Genomic DNA, 25,731 nt, shown 5'->3' with positions numbered 1-25,731 from the left:
TGTTGTTGTTGTTGCTGGATTATTCTGGCAACCACAGGTGCTGACTTGTAATCTAACAGTGGAACAATACTACACTATTAAACTGTTATACATTACAGTCATGGCTGGCAGTCCCTTGGTGGCAATGTTTTTTTTTTGTTTGTTTTTTTGCCATATTGCCCATTATGTGTTTCAACAAAAGTTTGGGCCTGTTACACCATGGAAATGAATACAGACACAAATACACGCCAGCCCTGAATTATTGAGTTCATGCAATGACAGACACATCCTCGCTACCCCAATTCAAACAACAGAAAGGTGAAGAGAGGAGCTACAGACCTGCGGCAGGCAACAATAAATCAACAAAAAAAGTAATGCCTCCCCACCTTTCAAGAGAAGTAATGCAGAAGAGACGCTGTCACTGATAAAGTGGCAGGGAAGTATGGCACCGAATGGAGGGCATTATGTGCTGCACTACATAAATAAAGTCTGGAGTTGGGCTCAGTGGAGCATGTGTAAACCTCTGATAGGGATACCTGGGTGCCAGATTTGTGGCACGAGGTTGTTTGTGAAATCTTATCTGCTTAAATCGGTCTGATCCCTGGAATTAAAATACATTAATTAAAGGAAATTGCGGTAGAATCTGATGGATACAGTAATCCAGTTGAAGTTGCAGTTTACAGAATCTATTGAACATGGAGGGAAAAACAGACAAAAGTAAGTCCTACACAGGTCCTTTGGACCATGGGGCTGATGCTTATCCTTGGGTACTGTAGCATTAAGCAGAGACTCCATTGCACATTACTTCCCAGCCAAGGCTAGTACCCATGTACACATGGGTGAACATGGAGAATGCAGATGCAGTCTTGTCCAAGGACAGAGACAGAGACACACCTGGAATCAAACCCCGGTCTATATTGGTTGTCCAACTCCGATCAAGACAAACACTCATAGTTAATCTTCATCCTTTTGAGCTGTTTTACTATTGCATGTTTTATCACCATTTTACAGTCTATTTCAGACACATGATATTTCAAGAGGCAGCAAGGTGGTTTAGTGGTTAGCACTGTTGCCTCGCAGTGAGAAGGTCATGGGGTCGATTCCCACCTGTGGCCTTTCTATGTGAAGTTTGTATGTTTTCCCCATGTTTGGGTGGGTTCCTCCCACATCCAAAGACACGCAGGTTAGGTGAACTGGAAACTTTAAATAGTTCGGGGATGTGTTTGTCTATATGTGGCCCTGTGACAGACTGGTGTCCAGTCCAAGGTGTACCCCGCCTTGTGCTCTGTAACTGCTGGGATAGGCTCCAGCCCTCCGCGACCCTTAATTGGACTAAGCGGTTGAAGATGAGTGTGTGAGTGAGTATTTCAAGACACCCTCTCAACCAGTCAGTCTCAACTCAACCTCTCAATCAGTTTTTATCACTGTTGCCTCACAGTAAGAAGGTCCAAGGTTTGCATCCCACCTGGTCCATTCTGCATAGAGTTTGCATGTTCTCCCAGTGTTTGCGTGGGATTCTAAATTGATCGTAGATATGAGCGAGCGTGTGAATGTGTTTGTCTAAATGTGTTGGACCTGCAATAGACTGGGTGTCCAATAACCGCTGGGATAGGCTCAACCCCCCTCACCTCCCTACCTGCATTTCCTCTTGTCAAACATTTTTCCTAATTTTAGTCACATTTTCCCACTTTTGTCTTACTGAGAACTGACTTTTTGAAGCCATTTTAGTCCTTAAATCCGTTCCTGGTCAGCTGATATCTTTGTGCATGCTCAAACCTTTGGGTGACAATCAGTCGGAAAGCTTACACCGTGGTTGCACCATTTTTTCCTGTACTTGTCATAGCTTGCCAGCAGACATCCGAGAGATCTTACTTTTATCCATGCATTATCTGTTTTTCTGCTGCTTTCTCACCCGGGAGCACTGTGCATTCACATTCGGTGGCTGTCCACTTATTCCATCAGACCCCCAGATCCGCCGGACCCGAAGAGATTAGCGATTTTTGCCAACCAACAAATTATTTCAATCCATTACTAATCAGTTTACTCAATCCATCACAGTGTGACTACACCTTTATGTCACCAATATGATCAAAATTCAGTGTTTCTGGAAGCAAATTCAGAGTTTCAATAAAATTGCAAGATATCGTCACACACTGGAAAGTTTTATTTCCCAGCATGTATTTAGAGTGCCAAACAGCATTGCTTGACTATATCATGAAGCCAAAGAAATGCCGTAGACCATTAAAGCTATAGGGCCTTTCAAATTTCACAAAAATGCGAAAATATAGTTTTTACCAAAATCCAAGCATTATAATGTAAGTTTATTGTATCACTATTATATCACTTTATACATGTTTCCCTTAGGCAGTATTATTAGACAGCATTGCTTAAATTTTCATTGTTACGCAGATGATACCCAGCTTTATCTATCCATGAAGACAGAGGACACACACCAATTAGTTAAACTGCAGGAATGTCTTACAGACATAAAGACATGGATGACCTCTAATTTCCTGCTTTTAAACTCAGATAAAACTGAAGTTATTGTACTTGGCCCCACAAATCTTAGAAACATGGTGTCTAACCAGATCCTTACTCTGGATGGCATTACCCTGATCTCTAGTAATACTGTGAGAAATCTTGGAGTCATTTTTGATCAGGATATGTCATTCAATGTGCATATTAAACAAATATGTAGGACTGCTTTTTTGCATTTGCACAATATCTCTAAAATTAGAAAGGTCTTGTCTCAGAGTGATGCTGAAAAACTAATTCATGCATTTATTTCCTCTAGGCTGGACTACTGTAATTCATTATTATCAGGCTGTCCTAAAAGTTCCCTGAAAAGTCTTCAGTTAATTCAAAATGCTGCAGCTAGAGTACTGACGGGGACTAGAAGGAGAGAGCATATCTCACCCATATTGGCCTCTCTTCATTGGCTTCCTGTTAATTCTAGAATAGAATTTAAAATTCTTCTTCTTACTTATAAGGTTTTGAATAATCAGGTCCCATCTTATCTTCTGGACCTCATAGTACCATATCACCCCAATAGAGCGCTTTGCTCTCAGACTGCAGGCTTACTTGTAGTTCCTAGGGTTTGTAAGAGTAGAATGGGAGGCAGAGCCTTCAGCTTTCAGGCTCCTCTCCTCTGGAACCAGCTCCCAATTCGGATCAGGGAGACAGACACCCTCTCTACTTTTAAGATTAGGCTTAAAACTTTCCTTTTTGCTAAAGCTTATAGTTAGGGCTGGAGCAGGGGACCCTGAACCATCCCTTATTTATGCTGCTATAGACTTAGACTGCTGGGGGGTTCCCATGATGCACTGAGTGTTTCTTTCTCTTTTTGCTCTGTATGCACCACTCTGCATTTAATCATTAGTGATTGATCTCTGCTCCCCTCCACAGCATGTCTTTTTCCTGGTTCTCTCCCTCAGCCCCAACCAGTCCCAGCAGAGGACTGCCCCTCCCTGAGCCTGGTTCTGCTGGAGGTTTCTTCCTGTTAAAAGGGAGTTTTTCCTTCCCACTCTCGCCAAGTGCTTGCTCACAGGGGGTCGTTTTGACAGTTGGGGTTTTTCCGTAATTATTGTATGGCCTTGCCTTACAATATAAAGCGCCTTGGGGCAACTGTTTATTGTGATTTGGCGCTATATAAATAAAATTGATTTGATTTGATTTATTGTTGTTACATGTTGCAAAATTACAGCTCATTTTAATGAAGACATATTTTCTGGGGAGAAATTCCATTGTGAATATTGTCATTTCCTTCATTGCCATCATGCAGACTAACTACAGGAAGAAACCCATGGGTGCATGCATGAGGCTTTGATTACCTGTGACCCATCTTACATTAACATCTTTATTGTAAATCACTTTGGTCATAGCATCTGATCACTTCAATTTCTCTCCCTCAGGGGTTGAAATTCTAAATTGCTTCCAGACAGCATAAATTTTGATCATATTGGCAATATCATATTATGAATCCGTTATCTAAATGCTCAGGAATAAAATTGTAGTGGTGCTCAAGAAAAGTCTTTTTATGACTTAAATCTTAAAAAGCCCAGTGGCACTATACCTTTAATTGTAACTGAAAGTGCCAAAAATTGGTGTTAACTGAGTCATAAAGACAGTGACGAACACAGCTAATAAGAATATACCACCAAACTCCGGATAAAATCTGAACAAATTTAACACGAAGGTTTTGCTGGATATCTGCTGGACACATTCAAGACAACACTCACACAGGTCTGCAGTGTCAGTTGCCAATACATTAGTTACAGTTAAAATGTTTCTTCTTGCTTTGCCATAAGTTAAAGGGAAACTGGCATTGATGTAGTTCCCAGTTTTCAATAAACACAGCATGAACTTTGAACCTTTATGCTGTGTGCAACATCTCATGGAACAAACTCACTGTATTTCTCAAGATGCATATATGTAGGCTAATGCAAATCAAAAATCTTGGATTAACCTGAAAGGGATACCATTAAATTACCATTAGTGTATTTGCACTGTATTTTCCCAGTATAAATACTGCACCACCAATAAAATTAACTGTCATTTTTGCACTGTACCCCAGAAATAAAACTACTTTATATACAGTGCATCTGGAAAGTATTCACAGTGCTTCATTTTTTCCACATTTTATGTTACAGCTTTACTCCAAAATGGAGTAAATTCATTTTTTTTCCTTTCTACTCACAACACCCCATAATGACAACATGAAAAAAAAGGTTTTGTGACATTTTTGCAAATTTATTAAAAATAAAAAACTAAAAAATTCACCTGTACAAGTATTCACACCCTTTGCTCAATACTTTGTTGATGCACCTTTGGCAGCAATTACAGCCTCAAGTCTTCTGCATGCATCTATCTTTGGGCAGCTTTGCCCTTTCTTCTTTGCAGCACCGACACTCCCCATCCAACCTGTTCAATCTCACCCCGGTTCTGGGCTCTGGCTAGTCCACTCAAGGACATTCACAGAGTTGACCTGAAGCCACTCCTTTGATATCTTAGCTGGATATATCTAATAAAAGAGACTACACCTTTAAGTCTTGTGTTTCCAGGGAGAAGCAAGAAGTGTTTCGGACACCGTTTTTGTTGCTTGGTATTCATATGCGAGGTCAGATATGTACAAACGCGCCTCTGTGGAGGTGGTAATGTGATCTGACCGCTACAGGGAAACAAGAGGATGATGCGTGGTTACTACTACTCGCACAGATATGCTGCTTGTGCTCTGTTACCACATGACTGACTCAGATGGATCCAGTTTGGTTTATGTGTGTGTGTGTGTGTGTGTGTGTGTGTGTGTGTGTGTGTGTGTGTGTGTGTGTGTGTGTGTGTGTGTGTGTGTGTGTGTGTGTGTGTGTGTGTGTGTGTGTGTGTGTGCGTGTGTACGAAACTATACACAGAAGGTGGGACTTGGTGTCTACCCAGTGATCCTAACCCCAGTCCCACAGCGCCCCACTCCTCAGTGCTGTCCACACTCCGTGTCCACTGAGGTTAGCAGAGTGTAAGAGCAAAGGTGGACACAGGCACAGCGGACGCAGGAAGGAAAACCAATCCTTCCCTCACTCTTATAGTTTCTGACACTTTTAAATGTAGCTTTACTGGCTGCAGGTGTTAACACATTTAATATTATCTTTACACATACAACATTTAAGGCCTTTTCAGCATTCTGTGCGTTTGAGCGTGTGCACCTGCAGCGTGTGGAAAAGTTCAGCCTGTCAAACCTAATGCATGCACAACATAAGAGAAGCACAGGAATGTGGGATTCATTCCCGCTACCAACCCCCCTCCTGCCCCACTTACTCCCTGGAGATGTTTTCCCCAAACCCAGCAAGGCTCAAAGACATCAGACATATTTTATCAAAAGCCTCGTGTTCCGTGGCATGTAGGCGCGGACAAATCTTCAAATCTGAAAAGCGGGGCGCTCGTCTACTCTGCTGGACTCGTGGCGTTCATTACAGCAAAAATAAATAAATTGCAAGTGCACTTTTTTGAGTTATTAATTCAACAAAGTCAATAAAATCCTCAACAGGTAGAATATTTAAAATATATAACGCAATACTAAAATACCCTCGACTGTATGAGCATTGTGTTCTTTATAATTTTCAGTTGTTTAATTAATTACTAAGATACTGTTGTCTTATGTACAATTTGTACATGTTCACATCAAATCATCATTTGTTCATGTTGTGCAAATCAAGGAATGATTGTAAATCACCCTCTGTACATTAATGCATTAATTTAACTCCATGGGAAGTTACCTTTGAGTTAGCAAAAGTTAGTGTGCAAGCTAATGTATGAAAATGTCTTGTAAATGACTCCAGAGGTGTTAGTAGGTTACAAAAACAGCATTTTCAGTTTTAGAAGTGTTTATTTCTTGCTAGCTTTTACGTAATATACAAGAAACAACGATGTTAGCAAGTAGCTACACCAGGAAGTGATGTCACCATGCTAACCTCTGCGAAACAAAATGTCTTGTAAATAAGTTCAGAGGTGTTATTAGGTTCCAAAAACAGCTTTTTCAGTTTTAGAAGTGTTTATTTCTCTATAGCTTTTACATAATATATTAGTAACACGTATACGAGGTCTGTCAAAGTATCGTACCTTTTTATTTTTTTCAAAAACTATATGGATTTCATTCATATGTTTTTACGTCAGACATGCTTGAACCCTCGTATGCATGCGTGAGTTTTTCCACGCCTGTCGGTGAGGTCATTCGCCTGTGAGCACACCTTGGGAAGGAGTGGTCCCGCCCCCTCGTCGGATTTTCATTGTCTGGAAATGGCGGAATGAAAAGGACTTTTTTTTCCATCAGAATTTTTTCAGAAGCTGTTAGAGACTGGCACCTGGAAACCATTCGAAAAATTTATCTGGCTTTCGGTGAAAATTTTACAGGCTTCACAGAGAATGACTGTAACTACAGCTTTCAGGACTGCTTTAAGGACACTTGGCGCACCGCGCTCCGAGCTGCGACGACGAGGCACAAACCACTGGATCATTTCTAAGCTGATGGCTCCGTGGATACGAGACCGTCGTGTGCTCTTTCTCTGGTTATCACAAGAGCTGGACATCAGCCATTTTCCGGCAGATTTCGCTTTTAACGAGAGATTTTGTCATGGAAAGCCGCGCGGAGGCTTCGCGCATCACGACCGATTCGCTGATGAAGCGAGACAAAGGAACACCTCCGTTTCGGAGTGTTAGAGGACAAGTTGGGACATGTCCAGCTGAAAGCCAAGATAGACATGTCCCAACTTGTCCTCTAACACTCCGAAACGGAGGTGTTCCTTTGTCTCGCTTCATCAGCGAATCGGTCGTGATGCGCGAAGCCTCCGCGCGGCTTTCGTTAAAAGCGAAATCTGCCGGAAAATGGCTGATGTCCAGCTCTTGTGATAACCAGAGAAAGAGCACACGACGGTCTCGTATCCACGGAGCCATCAGCTTAGAAATGATCCAGTGGTTTGTGCCTCGTCGTCGCAGCTCGGAGCGCGGCGCACCGACCATCCTTAAAGCAGTCCTGAAAGCTGTAGTAAAAGTCCTTATTCTCTGTGAAGTCCGTAAAATTTTCACCGAAAGCCAGATAAATTTTTCGAATGGTTTCCAGGTGCCAGTCTCTAACAGCTTCTAAAAAAAATTCTGATGGAAAAAAAGTCCTTTTCATTCCCCCATTTCCAGACAATGAAAATCCGATGAGGGGGCGGGACCACTCCTTCCCAAGGCGTGCTCACAGGCGAATGACCTCACCGACAGGCGTGGAAAAACTCACGCATGCGCACAAGGGTTCAAGCATGTCTGATGTAAAAACATATGAATGAAATCCATATAGTTTTTGAAAAAAACAAAAAGGTATGATACTTTGATAGACCTTGTATAAACACACAAAAGCGGTTTTGAAGAGACCAACGACTGACATCACAGTGCAGCTCTGTGACTGCGTCATCCGCATCACTCAAAATGGATCAGATTGAAACAGAATGTGACTTTTCACCTCTTAAAATACCTCTTTAAACCATCAAGGTTAACCATCTTTGAACTTGACCAAGGTCTGTGTCCCAAGAATGTTCCATGTGAATTTCAAGAGTCTGGCAGTAATTGGACTGGACTTATGCTGACCGCAGACAAACAGACGGATGGACGGACGGACGGATGAAAAGCCTTTGCAATACCCGATGGCCATATTTGATGGCATCGGGTAAAAATGGATTTTAAAATTTCTTCATAGAATAATTTAATTAATTCTGTTTCAAGTTAATCAAACCTTTTTGAGTTGCAAAATTAAGATTATCACTGTGAGACAATTCAGATCATGGATTTATCAGACAAGCCTTTAAACACCAGCTCTGTTTCAAAAATCTTCTTGACAAAAGAAAGATCACACTGTAATACTCTTGAGTTTTTATATATGCATAAAATTAAAATATTTTAAAGCCAACTACATGGACATTTTCCATTTTAAGTTTACATTAATGTTTCATTAAAGTTAATTCCAATTCATGTTTTCTCTTTCCTTTCTATTTCTGCTGCAGTGACCCATGAACACTTGAAGGACCGTACAATATTCAGCTTGCCCCCTCCTCCTCCAGGGGCCAACCCCACTGAGTACTATCACCTGATGGCCAGTGCCAGCCAGCGCAGCCCCTACGGTGACCTGCTGATGCAGAGTGGAGCGGCGGCAGCAGCAGCGGCAGCGGCTGCAGCGGCTCATCTACCAGACTACATCAGCCCTGTGGACGGTGAGGATCAGAGTTCTGTTGCTTCTCTGTGTGTGTGTGTGTGTGTGTGTGTGTGTATATATATATATATATATATATATATATATGTATATATATATATATATATATATATAACAGGTTGGTGTGGTGGTTAACTTACTTAAAGACGACGGTGCTGTACGTAAAATACTGTAAATAACTTGCACCCTAGATGTCAGTGCTGATGTGTGCGTCATTATATTTGTGTGTTTTCATCTTAGCTCCCTGGTCTATGTCAGACACTTGATCTCGAAACAACACCCCCAAAAAAGGTCTTACACTGAGGACCTCACAGTCCTTATAGAACTAAATACTTATATACTTAATAACAAGCAAAACATACACACGAACGTCACCACCATGAAATGAAGAAACTGCTTCCACAAATAACCAGTGTTTTTGAGGCATGTCAAACTTTAGTCTAACTGAAACAATAACTATAGACCTTTCACTGATTCACAGATTAAATTGCCTTTCATGTTAGTAACAGATAATGGACCCTGTCTTAATGGGCTGTCGGGCCCAGGGCCCCAGGCTAAGGTGCATAGTGATAGTGCATTTGGGGCATGTCTTAATATACATCGCTAATTTCATGGCGTGTATTCAGCGTGCAAATTAAGAAGTATAAGTACAGTAAGTCCAGGGTTGTAGCTAAGACCATTCTAGTGCTGGTGTTGCCCACCGAACGGTCCCCCTAAAAATCAGCCCCCCGATTACATGGTTCACGGATTAACACCTCGTTTCTGCTTCAAACTGCACTCTAGTCATCATCTATCTGAAACTTTTGTACAACAATCATTTCCACGTAAATTCAGCATTATTTCATCTAGCTGATGCGTTCACTGTGCGTCGGCCATTTGAAAGCGTCATTTCGCAGAGTTTCTGCTTAAAACAGCTTTGTTTCTGCTTAAAACTGACTTTAGAATGATTTAAGAGGTTTTACTTTTAATCATCTGATGGTTAATAATCCCATTAATCCATTCAATTGCTTTGGGTGAAGAGACTCCATCTCAGACGTGCTGCTGTATCTGAAATGACACATGCACAGATGCAAAAGGCGGACCGATTTTTAGGGGCAGACCATTCAGTCTGCGACACCGGGTAAATTATGTGAACATGGCCCCCTGAAGCTATATGGTTTTATACCACTAAAACATTCTTGGCAAGCCTTACTTTAACTAATTTTCGGTGGTTTTGGACTCATTGAACGTAAGAATAATAAACAAAAAAATTATATTTATGTTGTAATACGAGTATTTGTAAGATCAAAATTATTTTTTGCATGTTTCTGTCAAAGTCTAAGTTAATAAATTAAATAACATTGAAAATGATAAAAACACATTAATATTTAATGGACATAGCATGTACTCTCTTCAAAAATGACACACAATTGCTTTTAATCCAGTGAAGCAGGCAGTTTTCTGTCATCCTGACAGTTTTTTTTTTTCAACAATGGTAAATGGACTGCATTTATATAGCGCTTTTCCATCCCCGAGTCACACTAACTGTCAGAATGCTCGTAGCACGGGCCGGGGCGGAGGATTAGCAGCAATCTTCCATTCCAGCTTATTAATTAATCAAAAACCCAGACAGAGCTTTAATTCATTTGAAAGCTTGTCTCTTAGTCTTGTCCATCCAAATTGGAAGTCCCAAAAACCAGTTTTATTTGTTATTATCTATCGTCCACCTGGTCGTTACTGTGAGTTTCTCTGTGAATTTTCAGACCTTTTGTCTGACTTAGTGCTTAGCTCAGATAAGATAATTATAGTGGGCGATTTTAACATCCACACAGATGCTGAGAATGACAGCCTCAACACTGCATTTAATCTATTATTAGACTCTATTGGCTTTGCTCAAAAAGTAAATGAGTCCACCCACCACTTTAATCATATCTTAGATCTTGTTCTGACTTATGGTATGGAAATAGAAGACTTAACAGTATTCCCTGAAAACTCCCTTCTGTCTGATCATTTCTTAATAATATTTACATTTACTCTGATGGACTACCCAGCAGTGGGGAATAAGTTTCATTACACTAGAAGTCTTTCAGAAAGCGCTGTAACTAGGTTTAAGGATATGATTCCTTCTTTATGTTCTCTAATGCCATATACCAACACAGTGCAGAGTAGCTACCTAAACTCTGTAAGTGAGATAGAGTATCTCGTCAATAGTTTTACATCCTCATTGAAGACAACTTTGGATGCTGTAGCTCCTCTGAAAAAGAGAGCTTTAAATCAGAAGTGTCTGACTCCGTGGTATAACTCACAAACTCGTAGCTTAAAGCAGATAACCCGTAAGTTGGAGAGGAAATGGCGTCTCACTAATTTAGAAGATCTTCACTTAGCCTGGAAAAAGAGTCTGTTGCTCTATAAAAAAGCCCTCCGTAAAGCTAGGACATCTTTCTACTCATCACTAATTGAAGAAAATAAGAACAACCCCAGGTTTCTTTTCAGCACTGTAGCCAGGGTGACAAAGAGTCAGAGCTCTGTTGAGCTGAGTATTCCATTAACTTTAACTAGTAATGACTTCATGACTTTCTTTGCTAACAAAATTTTAACTATTAGAGAAAAAATTACTCATAACCATCCCAAAGACATATCGTTATCTTTGGCTGCTTTCAGTGATGCCGGTATTTGGTTAGACTCTTTCTCTCCGATTGTTCTGTCTGAGTTATTTTCATTAGTTACTTCATCCAAACCATCAACATGTTTATTAGACCCCATTCCTACCAGACTGCTCAAGGAAGCCCTACCATTATTTAATGCTTCGATCTTAAATATGATCAATCTATCTTTGTTAGTTGGCTATGTACCACAGGCTTTTAAGGTGGCAGTAATTAAACCATTACTTAAAAAGCCATCACTTGACCCAGCTATCTTAGCTAATTATAGGCCAATCTCCAACCTTCCTTTTCTCTCAAAAATTCTTGAAAGGGTAGTTGTAAAACAGCTAACTGATCATCTGCAGAGGAATGGTCTATTTGAAGAGTTTCAGTCAGGTTTTAGAATTCATCATAGTACAGAAACAGCATTAGTGAAGGTTACAAATGATCTTCTTATGGCCTCGGACAGTGGACTCATCTCTGTGCTTGTTCTGTTAGACCTCAGTGCTGCTTTTGATACTGTTGACCATAAAATTTTATTACAGAGATTAGAGCATGCCATAGGTATTAAAGGCACTGCGCTGCGGTGGTTTGAATCATATTTGTCTAATAGATTACAATTTGTTCATGTAAATGGGGAATCTTCTTCACAGACTAAAGTTAATTATGGAGTTCCACAAGGTTCTGTGCTAGGACCAATTTTATTCACTTTATACATGCTTCCCTTAGGCAGTATTATTAGACGGTATTGCTTAAATTTTCATTGTTACGCAGATGATACCCAGCTTTATCTATCCATGAAGCCAGAGGACACACACCAATTAGCTAAACTGCAGGATTGTCTTACAGACATAAAGACATGGATGACCTCTAATTTCCTGCTTTTAAACTCAGATAAAACTGAAGTTATTGTACTTGGCCCCACAAATCTTAGAAACATGGTGTCTAACCAGATCCTTACTCTGGATGGCATTACCCTGACCTCTAGTAATACTGTGAGAAATCTTGGAGTCATTTTTGATCAGGATATGTCATTCAAAGCTCATATTAAACAAATATGTAGGACTGCTTTTTTGCATTTACGCAATATCTCTAAAATCAGAAAGGTCTTGTCTCAGAGTGATGCTGAAAAACTAATTCATGCATTTATTTCCTCTAGGCTGGACTATTGTAATTCATTATTATCAGGTTGTCCTAAAAGTTCCCTAAAAAGCCTTCAGTTAATTCAAAATGCTGCAGCTAGAGTACTGACGGGGACTAGAAGGAGAGAGCATATCTCACCCATATTGGCCTCTCTTCATTGGCTTCCTGTTAATTCTAGAATAGAATTTAAAATTCTTCTTCTTACTTATAAGGTTTTGAATAATCAGGTCCCATCTTATCTTAGGGACCTCGTAGTACCATATCACCCCAATAGAGCGCTTCGCTCTCAGACTGCAGGCTTACTTGTAGTTCCTAGGGTTTGTAAGAGTAGGGTGGGAGGCAGGGCCTTCAGCTTTCAGGCTCCTCTCCTGTGGAACCAGCTCCCAATTCAGATCAGGGAGACAGACACCCTCTCTACTTTTAAGATTAGGCTTAAAACTTTCCTTTTTGCTAAAGCTTATAGTTAGGGCTGGATCAGGTGACCCTGAACCATCTCTTAGTTATGCTGCTATAGACGTAGACTGCTGGGGGGTTCCCATGATGCACTGTTTCTTTCTCTTTTTGCTCTGTATGCACCACTCTGCATTTAATCATTAGTGATCGATCTCTGCTCCCCTCCACAGCATGTCTTTTTCCTGGTTCTCTCCCTCAGCCCCAACCAGTCCCAGCAGAAGACTGCCCCTCCCTGAGCCTGGTTCTGCTGGAGGTTTCTTCCTGTTAAAATGGAGTTTTTCCTTCCCACTGTAGCCAAGTGCTTGCTCACAGGGGGTCGTTTTGACCGTTGGGGTTTTACATAATTATTGTATGGCCTTGCCTTACAATATAAAGCGCCTTGGGGCAACTGTTTGTTGTGATTTGGCGCTATATAAAAAAATTGATTGATTGATTGATTGATCTGCATCAGACGCTCAAAGGGCTTTACACACTAATGCCTCAAATTCACCCCGATGTGAGGGTGCTGCCATACAAGGTGCTCACTACACACTGGGAGCAACTAGGGAATTAAGGATCTTGCCCAACGGCCCTTCATGATTTTCCAGTCAGGCTGGGATTTGAACCAAGGATCCTCCAGTCTCAAGCCCAACGTTTTAACCACAAGACCATTACCTGTCCTAAATTTGAGTGTGATGCATTACTTTTTCTTTTTGAACAATATAACACCTAATTGCCTCCTTTGAACAAGAGCTGAACCTGGACTGATTTGTCAAACCTGCTCTTTTAAATGAAAAACTTTGTGAATCAGTTATCCACTTTCCTCTTTCACTGGCGCTGTGCTCCTCCTCCTCTCCACCCCTCCTCCTCCGCTCTCTCTCTCTCTCTCTCTGTCACTGGAGTGCCTTCTCTGATCACTCACATGTCTGCTGTTTTTCAAACTCAGAGCTTTTTAGAAACACAAAGACTTTTAACTGTAAAATAAACCAAATTTATGAATGTATCTTCAGATTCGGATACAGAAAGACCTCTGGATTAATGTAGGACTTTCATGGCAGGGGTTTTTTTTTTCTTCAGCTCAGAGCAGAGACGCTGTTTCCAGCTGCAGCAATTCACAACGCGCCGCAGTGTGCTGACTCTCTGATCTCTGCTGTTTGCAATTTGATATGAAGAAAATAAGAAATATATTTCTTATTACTTTAATTATTGGTTTAAAATCGCAAAACTGTGACTCTATTAGTTTGAACTACGATCAAATTTGTACACTTGCTGGGTGGCACAGCCAATTTGAACCCGAGAGCCGGGTGGAAATTTGCAGTGCCGGGCAGGGCGCCACCCACCGTGGCTACAACCCAGAGTAAGTCCTATACAGGTCTTGAGGTCATCATGCTGATGGTTATCCCCAGTTATCGCAAAGTGAAGATGTTGAGAGTCAACCCCTCCTAGATAGGATGCGGTTTATTGCACGTTACTTCCCCTGCCAAGGCCATTACCCATGTATAGTTGAGTGGTCTGGAATGATGCAAATGTAGTGTCTTGTCCAAGAACATAGACAGGTAGTCTGAGTTCACACATGGACTTGCACCTCAGTTGGTTGTATTGAGTCACTTAATTGATCATAGGTGTGTTAGGTGTAACATGAACTGCAGTCATCATATTGTCATCTCTCATATGCTTTAAGGCGGGTGAGGGTGCTGGAACCTTGTGCTTTGCTGTTTAGATGGCAGACTCAAGTGAAAGGCTGACTGGCAAGTTAATGGATCTGCACATTATACATCAAAGCTAACAAGTGGAGACAAGCCACCAAAGCTCCCTGAGGAGAGACACTAAGATGAACTTTTAAATGATCAGGCTTATCAGGATGAAGATCCTTTTCAGTTTTTTATGTTTTTTGTTTGTTTTCAGTGCACTTTAATGAAATATAAGCCAGTCTCCTACTCGAGGGCAGGTCACACCCCAATAAGGATCATAGCAGGCTGTAGAATTTATCACAGTTAAGGTTGTAGTGCCTTGTGCACTTGTCACCATTGAACTACTCGGATGTACATTAGCAAAACAACAAACCCGCTGCAAACAGTGATATCAATCATACTTACCCTGGATACTGCCAGCCTGCCCAGTGCATGCTGCCATCTTCAGAAATAGTGAGCCGCACCTTGTAGGGTTGTTTGTTGATACACTCTGCCTTGATGTAACAGTACAGCCCAGTTTCCTGTTTGTTTCGGGGCTTTTTTGTGATACCTTCATGAAATGTATTACATTTTTGTGACAGTCATCCTTCATTCACTAGTTTTAATCCTAATCCTAAACGTAATCCGAAACCTAACCGTAACCCTAACCTTAACCATAACCCCAAGGCTGCCCCCTTCCCAAATTACATGATACCACCACAATTTTTTTTTTTTTTTTTGTGATACCATCATGAACTTGCCATGAAATCAGGTTGAACAGTATGGTGCTGGAAGTCCTTTCTTCTCATTGTGATGCTCAGCAAAAATCTGCAGCGGTAACATCTCGACAATATTTCATGGAGATTTTAAAGCAGAAATTTGCAACAACAAAATTGTTTTGTTGTCATATCAAACTAATCAGTGTTGGTTAGATTTGTTCTTGTCAGCTTTTTGTGACAGAATGCTAAACTATTAGCTTTATTAGGAAACTCAACTACTTTTGCCTTTTTGTAGATGTTTTCATGATGTTTCTTTCCTTCAGATCTTACCAGTGTCTTTCAATGCTCGTCTCTGCCATAAATATCCGGCTACACCTTGACAAATGTTGCTCATTTGGGTATCTCCGGGTTGACACATGCACACCTAAACAACATAGGCTCTATGTCCCTGTGCTTAGTGGAGTAGTGGGTAGTTCTGCTATGTTCAGGTATGTATGTGCAATAGTCTTGGATATCAACTGTCTTTGTTTTGTTCTCAACACTAAGCATCTTAATACCTCCACTTATTCTTCATTTTTCTTTCATGGAAGATTTCCCCACATCAGTTTGGTTTTCTTTTCTTTGTTTTTTTTCTTTTTTTTGGAATTATACATAATGGAGGTCTGCAGCTGGTGGAGGCTGCATAAATGCTAAATGCCCTGAGGTCGAGAACTCATAAAACGGCATGTTCCTTTAGCATATGCTATTCTCATGGTGGTTCAGGTGTGTTTGTACTGTTATTATGAGAAACATCCGACAAAACAAATCCAGGTTAACCTTAAAAGGGCAGCAAATACAGGATGGTTATTTGGCAGTAAAAGTCAGAGGTGTTGTTCTTCGCTCTTCATCTTTGCTGTGTTTCTGTGTCAAGCTGTTAAGGCAGGGATTAGCCTTCTGTAAAGCGTGTGCTGTCATCTGGCTTGAAGAGATGAGGAACATTTACACATGTACATAATTAGATCCATGTGCTGTAGCACATGTTATTGCTTTCTGTTCTGTCCATCCATATGTGAATAAAATAGCTTGAAGAGTTTTGATCTAACTTGGGGACTGCAATGTGGTGCAGAAGGTACCTGCTTCAAGTCCACCGGTACCCCATTGTCCATGTACATCTGGAGTTAGGGAAGGAAGGGCATCCATCCTCAAACGTGTTCCAAATCAACGTGACCCCCTGTGATTACCCTGTGGAAAAGGAATGCAGCCAACAGAAATTATTATTGATGATTAAATTATATGAGCTAAGCGGCGCGCAGCGGCGCGAAGCTCACTTATGGTACAGGGCATCCTAAACAGGAAGTGCCAATTTTCAAATCCACAGTAAAACAGGAAATATTCAAATGTAAAACACTTCCTGCCATGGGTGGAGCTAGAGTGGAGGTCGGGGTTTCACTGGACTCTCCTGAAATCTGATTGGACACAGATGATTGACATGTCACTGCACCACATGTCTGGTTGAAAGAGCTGCATTTTCAAATCAGTGAGTCACACTGACTGCTCAGTTCCTCCTGTCCAGTAGTTTGTGCTGTGTACCACAAAAAGTTTTAATCCACATTAGTAGAAGAAGAAAAATGTTTGCTTCAGATTTGAACTGAACACGTCATTTGAACTATGGACTTCTAATCACACCAAACTTATATTGGTGAGTAAACGACTGTATTTTATGTCAGAAATGAGGTCCAGGTTGTTAAAAGCACCATTTCTCCTTTAATTCAGGTTGGCTTATTGTTGTTGGCTTATTAGTGCAGCAGATAACTGAAACAATCCTTCAAATGGTGATACAAGCATCAAATTCAGCACAAATACAGCTGGAGCAAATTTAATGGAGCAATTTTAACTTCTGACCCCTGTGCAAACTGAAACTGACCTTTGTCACCATTCGTGTTGCTTTTACCTCATAACTCCATGACATTCAGTCACAGATTGTCCAAACTATACCTTTTTTCAAATCTTTATGATCAGGCAAATAATGTGGTGTAGTTTTCTATATGATTGGAGCATCTTTTAGACCCCTGTGTAATTCTTCAATTGACCCCTACCTGGCTGCCTCTTGAAAATTCAAGTGGCCAATCAGTTTGTTTTTTTTTGGGTTTTTTTTTTAAAGAGTTAATGTCTATGGATTATTTGTGCCAAATTTGATGTTTGTATCACCATTTGCAGGATTCTACTCACTTCCAACACACATTTAATTTGTTTATTCCATTTCAAATACATTTTTTTTTCTAAAATTATCTTCCTTAACTCAAACTGAAAGCAAATCTCTACAACTTGATATAAATGAATTAAAAATATAAAATCCAGCTTCCTGATGAAGAGGTGGAGAGGAGGATTTTCTTTAAAATAAGACCTGAAAGTTCAGCTACAATTTGACAGAAAGTACATTTAAGATGAAAGCCTAGATTTGATGTTTTGGTGAAAAACTTTTGTATTTCTTCATAATTAATGTAAATAAAGTCCAAGACATATTCAGTGACTTGGCGCAAACAGTTGTAGTAACAGGTGTATGAAGCGTTGGAGGCAGCTACGATTTTACACGTATTGCATACGATTCCTGCTTCATGCACAATTCATGCACAATTCAACCACATTCGTACTATGTGTGAAGGGGCCTTTAGGGAGTGAAAAACTTACAATACAGGTGTATCTGACTATACATCCTAAAATATAAAGCAGTGCTAAAATACCCTTGGCCGTATGAGCATGTAATCAATGAAAGAGTGTATAGAAAGAATGTGACCTTTTGAACCCTTAGAATAGGCCATGGTTAGCCATCTTTAAATGTGTCCCAAGACATCTTCCTGTGAATCTGAAGACTCTAGCAGTAATAGGACTGGACCTATGCTGAGCACAGACATACAGACGGACAGACAGACAGATGCAAAGTCTTCGCAATACCCGATGGCCATATTTCGGCCTTGGGTAAAAATGACATTGATTCCTAACCTTAATGTATTTATTAAGAAATGTAATTGAGGCTTAATGTTTTCTGATGTTTGAAGCTTTATTATAAATAATTAAATGTTATTAACCAACGTACATCACGCTGTCACCATGCTGCCTTTACTTGAATTGGCATTCACTGTGTTGTATTGCTCAGCCTTTGCATATAATAGATTTCTCATCTATTTTGGTCCCGCCTAACGTGTGACATCATGGCTAATTGTCTGTTGTCACTGTAAAATGGCTACACTGATGGAAAATAAATGACAGCTTGTCACTTTGCCTCTGTCTTTTGTCGCTCGTGGGACCAAGGGGTGATGGGGGTCCCAGCCATGCTTGACATCATTGTAAGCAATGCAGTAAGATTGCCCTCTGCTGGACAAACTCTGTAACAACACCATTTACAACAGCCAACTTGTTTTCTGCTATCTTTATTCTCTAAAATCAAGGTCTAACACCTGCACCAATACCAATTTGGAAAGGCTCATGGGCTGATATTAGCAGCCTATCAATATACATGTTAGGCTCTAATTTGGATACACAGCAACCAACTTGTTATGTCAAACAGGGCACCAGAACAGTTTGATTTCAGGAGCAAAAATAACAAGTCTTCAGCATGTACAGTAAAACTTGCATATAATGGATTCAGGTGAACCAAAGATATGTATGAAATGGACAAAATTTGTTTTATCTAAGTCCACTGCAGAGTGGTACCTTAAAATCCTAATGCCCGATTTATGCTTATGCTGTGGCCATACAGTGACATTGACGTGCATGTGACCCTTTAAAGTTCTCCATCGCATCTTTATGCAATTTGCCACAGGAACAGTGGCTTTTTCTGGATTAGTTTGTCCCTCATTGAGCGCCACTTCTTTATACAATCATCAACCAACAATATGGTATGTACAATTTCCCTGCATGAATTGCAGGTCATCTTTGTCTGACTTTGTGTTGAAAAGTTGGTCATATTTGTGGACCTTTCTGCCAAATATATTTGATCCATGATCAAAATGTAATCAGTGGGCACACTGCAAAAACTTTTAAAATATGACAGGAGAGGAAGGAATGAAAATGTAAAAGTGAGAAACCAGAGCCTTTTGCCATGTCCATAATTTAGCAGGCACGTGTCAGGCTCCAAGGAGGACAGAGGGCTGTGATCTAATGTAGTTGGGTTCGTCACACCCAGGGATACGTGTGAAACTTAACACCATATTACAGTGCAGGCAGCAAGCAGCATTTTGTTAATAATCACTGGCCTTGAATTACGCCCTGCCTTGTTAAGGTCCCAGGTCTAAGTGCGGTTTGAAAAAAATAAACACCCAGGCTTTTAATCAAGTAAATATGGTACCCACTTTCCTTGAATCGGTGGCTGGACACATCCAGACTGCTCTGTCCAGTACATGTGCGGGGTTTTAATGGAAATGCATTGCACTCAGACAGGATGATGTGAGCGAAAAACTGTCATACAAAATCCATTATATACAGTGTTTATTACTTAGAAAACCATACAAAAAACATTTTGACTTTTGTTTTCTCCAGCGAGTGTGAATATCCAGTTTTTACGATTACGGTTTAGGCAAGTTTTACTATATATAAATGTGAACTAGAAATCAGTCAGCAGAATACAGCCTGTGGAAGTCAGACAGTTCGATGCTCTGTAGTCAAATACTCTCGTTGGCACAGGCGCCCACTGCACTCCATGATCTCTCACTCTTCCTTTCATCTCCTGCAACCAGCCACCCAGTAAAAACTCTTGCTTTTCCAGCACCCCCGTGTCACGCTCTGCCAAGTAAGTGCCTGACACTAAAGCAGGCATTCTCACGCACAGGTAGGAAAACTGATCTAAAAAGAAAAAAATCAGATTTAGAATTGCTTGACAATTAATCTTTTCAAATAACCTCAATCACTCAACCTAACAGTGATTGAAGAGAAGGACATGAGGTGTTGTAGAAACTGTAGACCACCTCTTTCTTCTCCCACCACCCCACTTTTTCTTCCTGGCTTTCAACAACCTCAGTGACCGCTGCTATGCTCCTTTGCCCACACTTGTTTGGGGAGGCTGTTTGCTCAAATAGCCACAAACCCCACCTCCCGCCTCCTGGAGCAGAGGTGTCCCAAGTTGCGGCATTTCACGCCAACCTTCACCAGCAGCTTTTATGCAGGGCTCTACATTGGTAGGACTGATGTGGTCAGCTCTGAGCCCGTCTGGAGGTTGCGCACCGCGGCGTGCAGACACAGGGCCCATATTGACTAAAGCAGCCAAGCTAATGGTCATCGCGGGCAGCCCCAGCCTGAATTAAAAGCCTCATTTGTTGCCAGCATGTAGGAGGGGGACTGGTGGCAGAGGTGGTAAATATGTGCTTCGACCCCTGCCGTTAGTTTTGGAAAGCAGCACAAATAAATCCCATATTAAAAAAATCAGTTTATGCACTAATATTCAGCAGACCCACCGCAAGAACTGGGCGCTTTCAGTGAACTCATAGTGCAGCTTCTCATCCACCTCCCACTCCCACCCCGGTTTTACCTCCGGATAAGTGAATTGCACGGCTTGCGGTACAAACATGAAACACTGAGCGCCGCTGTGAGAAGCGTGCTGGTGGAAAGTTGTGGACACACACCTCAGTACGTCAGTAAAGGTTTTTTATTTAGTTTTTTCTTGACGAGGCTGCAGGTCTTTCTGGTCAACATGAATTTTACAACTTACTGCTCAGCACATCTCAGCTGAACTATAGTATTTTCTGTGTGTAACATGACAGAGGCTTGATTTTAAAAGCCCCCAGTGATTCTGCATGTTCAAACCTACAGAAATCTACTGAAGATTGCCAAAGCGGTTCTTGGATTGTTGTTTTTGTACAACGACGAGACCCGTTAGTCACTTGCTGGGTCTCCTGCACATGCTGTCAAAAGCTCTGTGACAATATGACGGACAACCCTGCCATACAAACACACTGTTACCATTGGTTACATAGGCTTCACTGAAAGGCTTAACTGCTTTTCCAAGCACACGTCCATGTCGTAGGAGTGTTTTTCACACAGTAATCGGTGTCACTGTCTGGCTACATTGCCATGGAGACAGACAGGAGATGACTGAGCTGAAATAACAAAAAGAAATTCTTACTGGCAGAAAAAAAAAAACTGTAAAAACATTTCAGATTTTATTGAAGTGAATGGAATTCTGACATCAACTATGATTCATGCTGTAAAAGTGTCACACAGAATGTGACAAGTTTAACAGAAAGAAAGAATAAACTGCCAGTGTTATGTTAAAATACTTTTAAAACAGTTGGAAACTATGGAAATTTATTTATAAAAACATCATTACTAGGGAAAATATCACCCGAGGCCAAGGTGGAAGTCTGTGCCAAGTTGGGAGATCGGTATAAAAGTAGGGGTTGTATTAATCCCAGAAATGTTCAGGGTTCTAGGTACATGCATGTATGTATTCCTTAAAGCCTATTGGTGCCTGTGCTTATCCACAGATTCTGCAACGTGAAGTAGATGAGAGACTATAAGATCGTCTGAACAGGACACCAGTCCAACATAGGTTACCTCGCTAGCCACGTAGACTGACACAATGCGCACTGATCTACCTGCCCTATGTTCCGGTGGGGTTCCCATGAATATGAATAATGTACAAGCACATTCAGACTACTGAAAGGTGTAACGGTGTTTCTGCTTTTTAGGATTCTGTGAGATTTCAATGAAGAAGAAAGTCCTTTGTAAGCCCTGAGGACCATTGGTGACCATGTGTATCCCCAGATACTTTAGCGTGAAGTCGATCTGAGTGTATGACTCCCCTAGGGACAGGATGCCAGTTCAATTCAGATGACTTTCCCAGCCAATGCCAGAACCCATTTATGGCCAAGTAGACTGACATAATGCGGCTGTCTTGTCCAAGTACAGAGACAGGTAGTGTGACTAGGAATCAAACTCAGGTCTACATATTGGTGGACCAGGTCATAATCCCACTGATCTACCTACTGTAGTTTTTCATTGGGATGCAATGAAAATTAGGAATGCGCCCACCAATGCGACGGAGAACTTTGAAAGGCTCACACGCACGTTGCCGTCATTGCATGGCCACAGAGTTACGGAGTTGTAGAAGCATAAATCAGGCTTTTGGATATTAAGGTACCACTCCCCAGTGGACTTAGAGGAAAGAGTGACTCAACTTCTAAATTTAACCCTTTTAATGCACATAGTAATGTCCGGCACTTATTTAAGGCAGGCGTTTGTTTTTTTTTTTTTTCAGATGAAGTTTTGACCCGGCCATTAAATGCGGCAGGCCCCTATTCAAGGTCACATACGAGGGCTGTCCATAAAGTATAGGTCCTTTTTATTTTTTCAAAAACTATATGGATTTCATTCATATGTTTTTATGTCAGACATGCTTGAACCCTCGTGTGCATGCGTGAGTTTTTCCACGCCTGTCGGTGACGTCATTCGCCTGTGAGCACTCCTTGTGGGAGGAGTCGGCTTTCCAGCTTTCACCTCATGAAATAACCCTAACCCTAACCCTAAAGTCCAAATTGTGACATGTAGTCCAGTGATGCTGTGCACTGACTTTGGACTTCCATAAAAAAAAGACAAAAAAGACTTTGTATAGTTCCTCTGTCCAGCCAAAAATCACATCAGCTTTTCATCTGAACAGTACTTCATGCATCCAGATGGCTTACAGCGGAGTGGATTTTGTGTATGTGTTTGTGTATGTGTGTGTTACAAGAATTGGCAGCGTCAGTTAGCACATTGCCCCTGTGCGCGCGTGCGCGCACACACACACACACTCACTCACACGCAACCGGGTTGGCGCTTGTGTGCGCATGTACTACCAAAAAAAGACTGTACGTCTTCAAAAAAAAATCATGTCAGAAAATAGTCCAGCTTTTTATTTTTTCTTCCTGCTAACAGCCTCCAGACAGCACAGTGGATTTGTTTTGTGTATGTGTGCGCATTTTGTGTGTGTGTGTGTGTGTGTGTGTGTGCGTCTGCGTGTGCATGTGCGCATGTGTGTGTGTGTGTGTGTGTGTGCGTCTGCGTGTGCATGTGCGCATGTGTGTGTGTGTGTGTGTGTGTGTGTGTGTGTCTGCGTGAGCATGTGCGCACGCGTGTGTGTGTGTGTGTGCACATGTGCAGAGTGTGCAGACCCAAATTTGCACTCTATGGAACCAAACTGCACTCTAAATGCAATGCAACACAAATGGGAAAAATTAATCCATGTCATGTGAAGTACAAAGCACCAATCAAATGACAAGGATCCACTCAGCCGTTTTATATATATATATATATATATATATATATATATATATATATATATATATATATTACAATATAAAGCGCCTTGGGGCAACTGTTTGTTGTGATTTGGCGCTATATAAAAAAATTGATTGATTGATTGATTGATATGCCAACAGGTTGAAGGTAATTTCAACCTGGGCTTCTGCTATGCTGCACTTTCTGGAACTGTAAGTCACTGTCACCAGTGGTGATTGAGGTGCAATCGGAGACAACCACGTGTGTACGTTGGTCGACATCACACCGGCATGCAGCAATGCTGTCTACATACCCGAGTCTCTAGCAGTAAAACAAGTCTACATCAGGTGGCATGCAGACGTCTGTTTTTATATGATTGAGCGGGTGAGTTAGGGGTGGGTGGGCAGTGAAACTTTAGAGCAGTTTGGTGAAACACGTGGTATCTCCCACGACAAAAGCAGGAGCCAAAGTCAACGTACGCCATCCCGAGGATAAAGATTTTAGTGTTGATGCAGCAGAAAGAGACAAGTAGATGGATTTGTGTACTGATATGTTGGTGAGGAGTGAGGGGTCGCCTCACATTGCATGCACAAACACTTAACTATATGTTGGTTCATGAGCAAATGGGTTGAAGTGTGTGCGTAAACACAGTGGCCAACACAACGACGGCTTTGGGCTGGACACTGGGAGCTCATACACGATTCAGTGTGAGCATGCGTGCTAATAAAATGCACAGTGTTAGTATTAGTGAGATTTAGCAGAGAAAATAAACATTCTCTCATCCAGCTGCTCGGGACTGGGGGGCGGGGGGGGGGGGCAGTTTGTGGATGAAGATGAGATGCAGAGGCTTGGGGCCCTGTTGGCACTTACCCAAAATATGGTTGTGGGAGAAGAGCTGCTTCATCACCCCACACGAGATCAAGGTAGAGAAGACATTGTCCAACTTTAAGCAGAAACTGCACAGCGTACATGGTTTCTCATTTTAAAGAAGAGAATGGAATGAAAAATAATGTTGAAAAGAATCATTTATGTATCAAGTGAACTCAACTGTTGGAAGTCTCAAACTTTGCTTGGTGTTGTCTAAGTTAAAATCACTACCAGAGGTGCGTGTCTACATACAGGTAAAGTGTAACTACCAAGTTTTAAGTATTTTTTGTGAAATAAATAAATAAATTGCAAGCACAGCATTGTAATCAGCACAGTGGCTTTAGGCTATAAATAAGTTACATCACTCACAGAGTGCTTTTGTTCAGTCTTTTGAAAGTGACAGTGCCAAAAATATCAAAGTAGGGCGAAGACGACGAAGAAGAGGAGGAAAACGTTGCCACGAACAGCGGGAGAAGAAGAAAACTAGAAGGGTGGAAATGAGAGTGGGGACTTTGAATGTTGGTAGTATGATTGGTAAAGGGAGAGAGCTGGCTGATATGATGGAGAGGAGAAAGGTAGACATATTGTGTGTGCAAGAGACCAAGTGGAAGGGAAGTAAGAGCAGGAGCATCGGCGGTGGGTACAAGTTGTTGTACCATGGTGAGGACAGGAAGAGAAATGGTGTTGGGGTCATTTTAAAGGAAGAGTATGTTAAAAGTGTGTTGGAGGTTAAGCGAGTGTCTGACAGGGTGATGAATGTGAAGCTGGAAATTGAAGGGGTGATGATGAATATCATCAGTGCATATGCCCCACAGGTAGGTTGTGAGATGAAGGAGAAAGAAGATTTCTGGAGTGTGTTAGATGAGGTGGTGGAGAGTGTGCCCAAGCATGAAAGAGTAGTGATAGGAGCAGACTTCAGTGGGCATGTTGGTGAAGGGAACAGAGGTGATGAGGAAGTAATGGGTAGATATGGTATCAAGGATAGGAATGGGGAAGGACAGATGGTAGTTGATTTTGCAAAAAGGATGGAAATGGCTGTGGTGAATACCTACTTTAAGAAAAGGGTGGAGCACAGGGTAACATATAAGAGTGGAGGAAGGTGCACACAGGTGGACTACATTCTTTATAGGAGATGCAAGCTAAAAGAAATCACAGACTGTAAGGTGGTAGCAGGAGAGAGAGTCACTAGACAGCATAGGATGGTTGTTTGTAGGATGACTTTAGAGGTAAAGAAGAAGAAGAGAGTGAGAGCTCAAAAAAGGATCAGATGGTGGAAGCTGAAGGAGGAAGACTGTTGTGTGAAATTTAGCAAGCAGGTGAGAGAAGCACTAGTTGGAGGGGAA

General features: G+C 41.4%; 1 protein-coding gene across 1 annotated transcript in view; it reads left to right on the top strand.

Annotated features, from left to right (window-relative positions):
- The window catches only part of gli2a (GLI family zinc finger 2a), a 299,357-nt gene that overhangs the window by 182,484 nt on the left and 91,142 nt on the right, over positions 1 to 25,731 (top strand). The window contains exon 5 of the mRNA XM_034187294.1: positions 8,505 to 8,711. Coding sequence (XP_034043185.1) covers positions 8,505 to 8,711 — 207 coding nt within the window. The remainder of the gene's footprint in view (positions 1 to 8,504; positions 8,712 to 25,731) is intronic.

The sequence above is a fragment of the Thalassophryne amazonica genome, chromosome 14 (assembly GCF_902500255.1).
Source record: "Thalassophryne amazonica chromosome 14, fThaAma1.1, whole genome shotgun sequence".
Classification (NCBI taxonomy): Eukaryota; Metazoa; Chordata; class Actinopteri; order Batrachoidiformes; family Batrachoididae; genus Thalassophryne; species Thalassophryne amazonica.
This window is presented reverse-complemented; position numbering and strand designations above follow the sequence as displayed.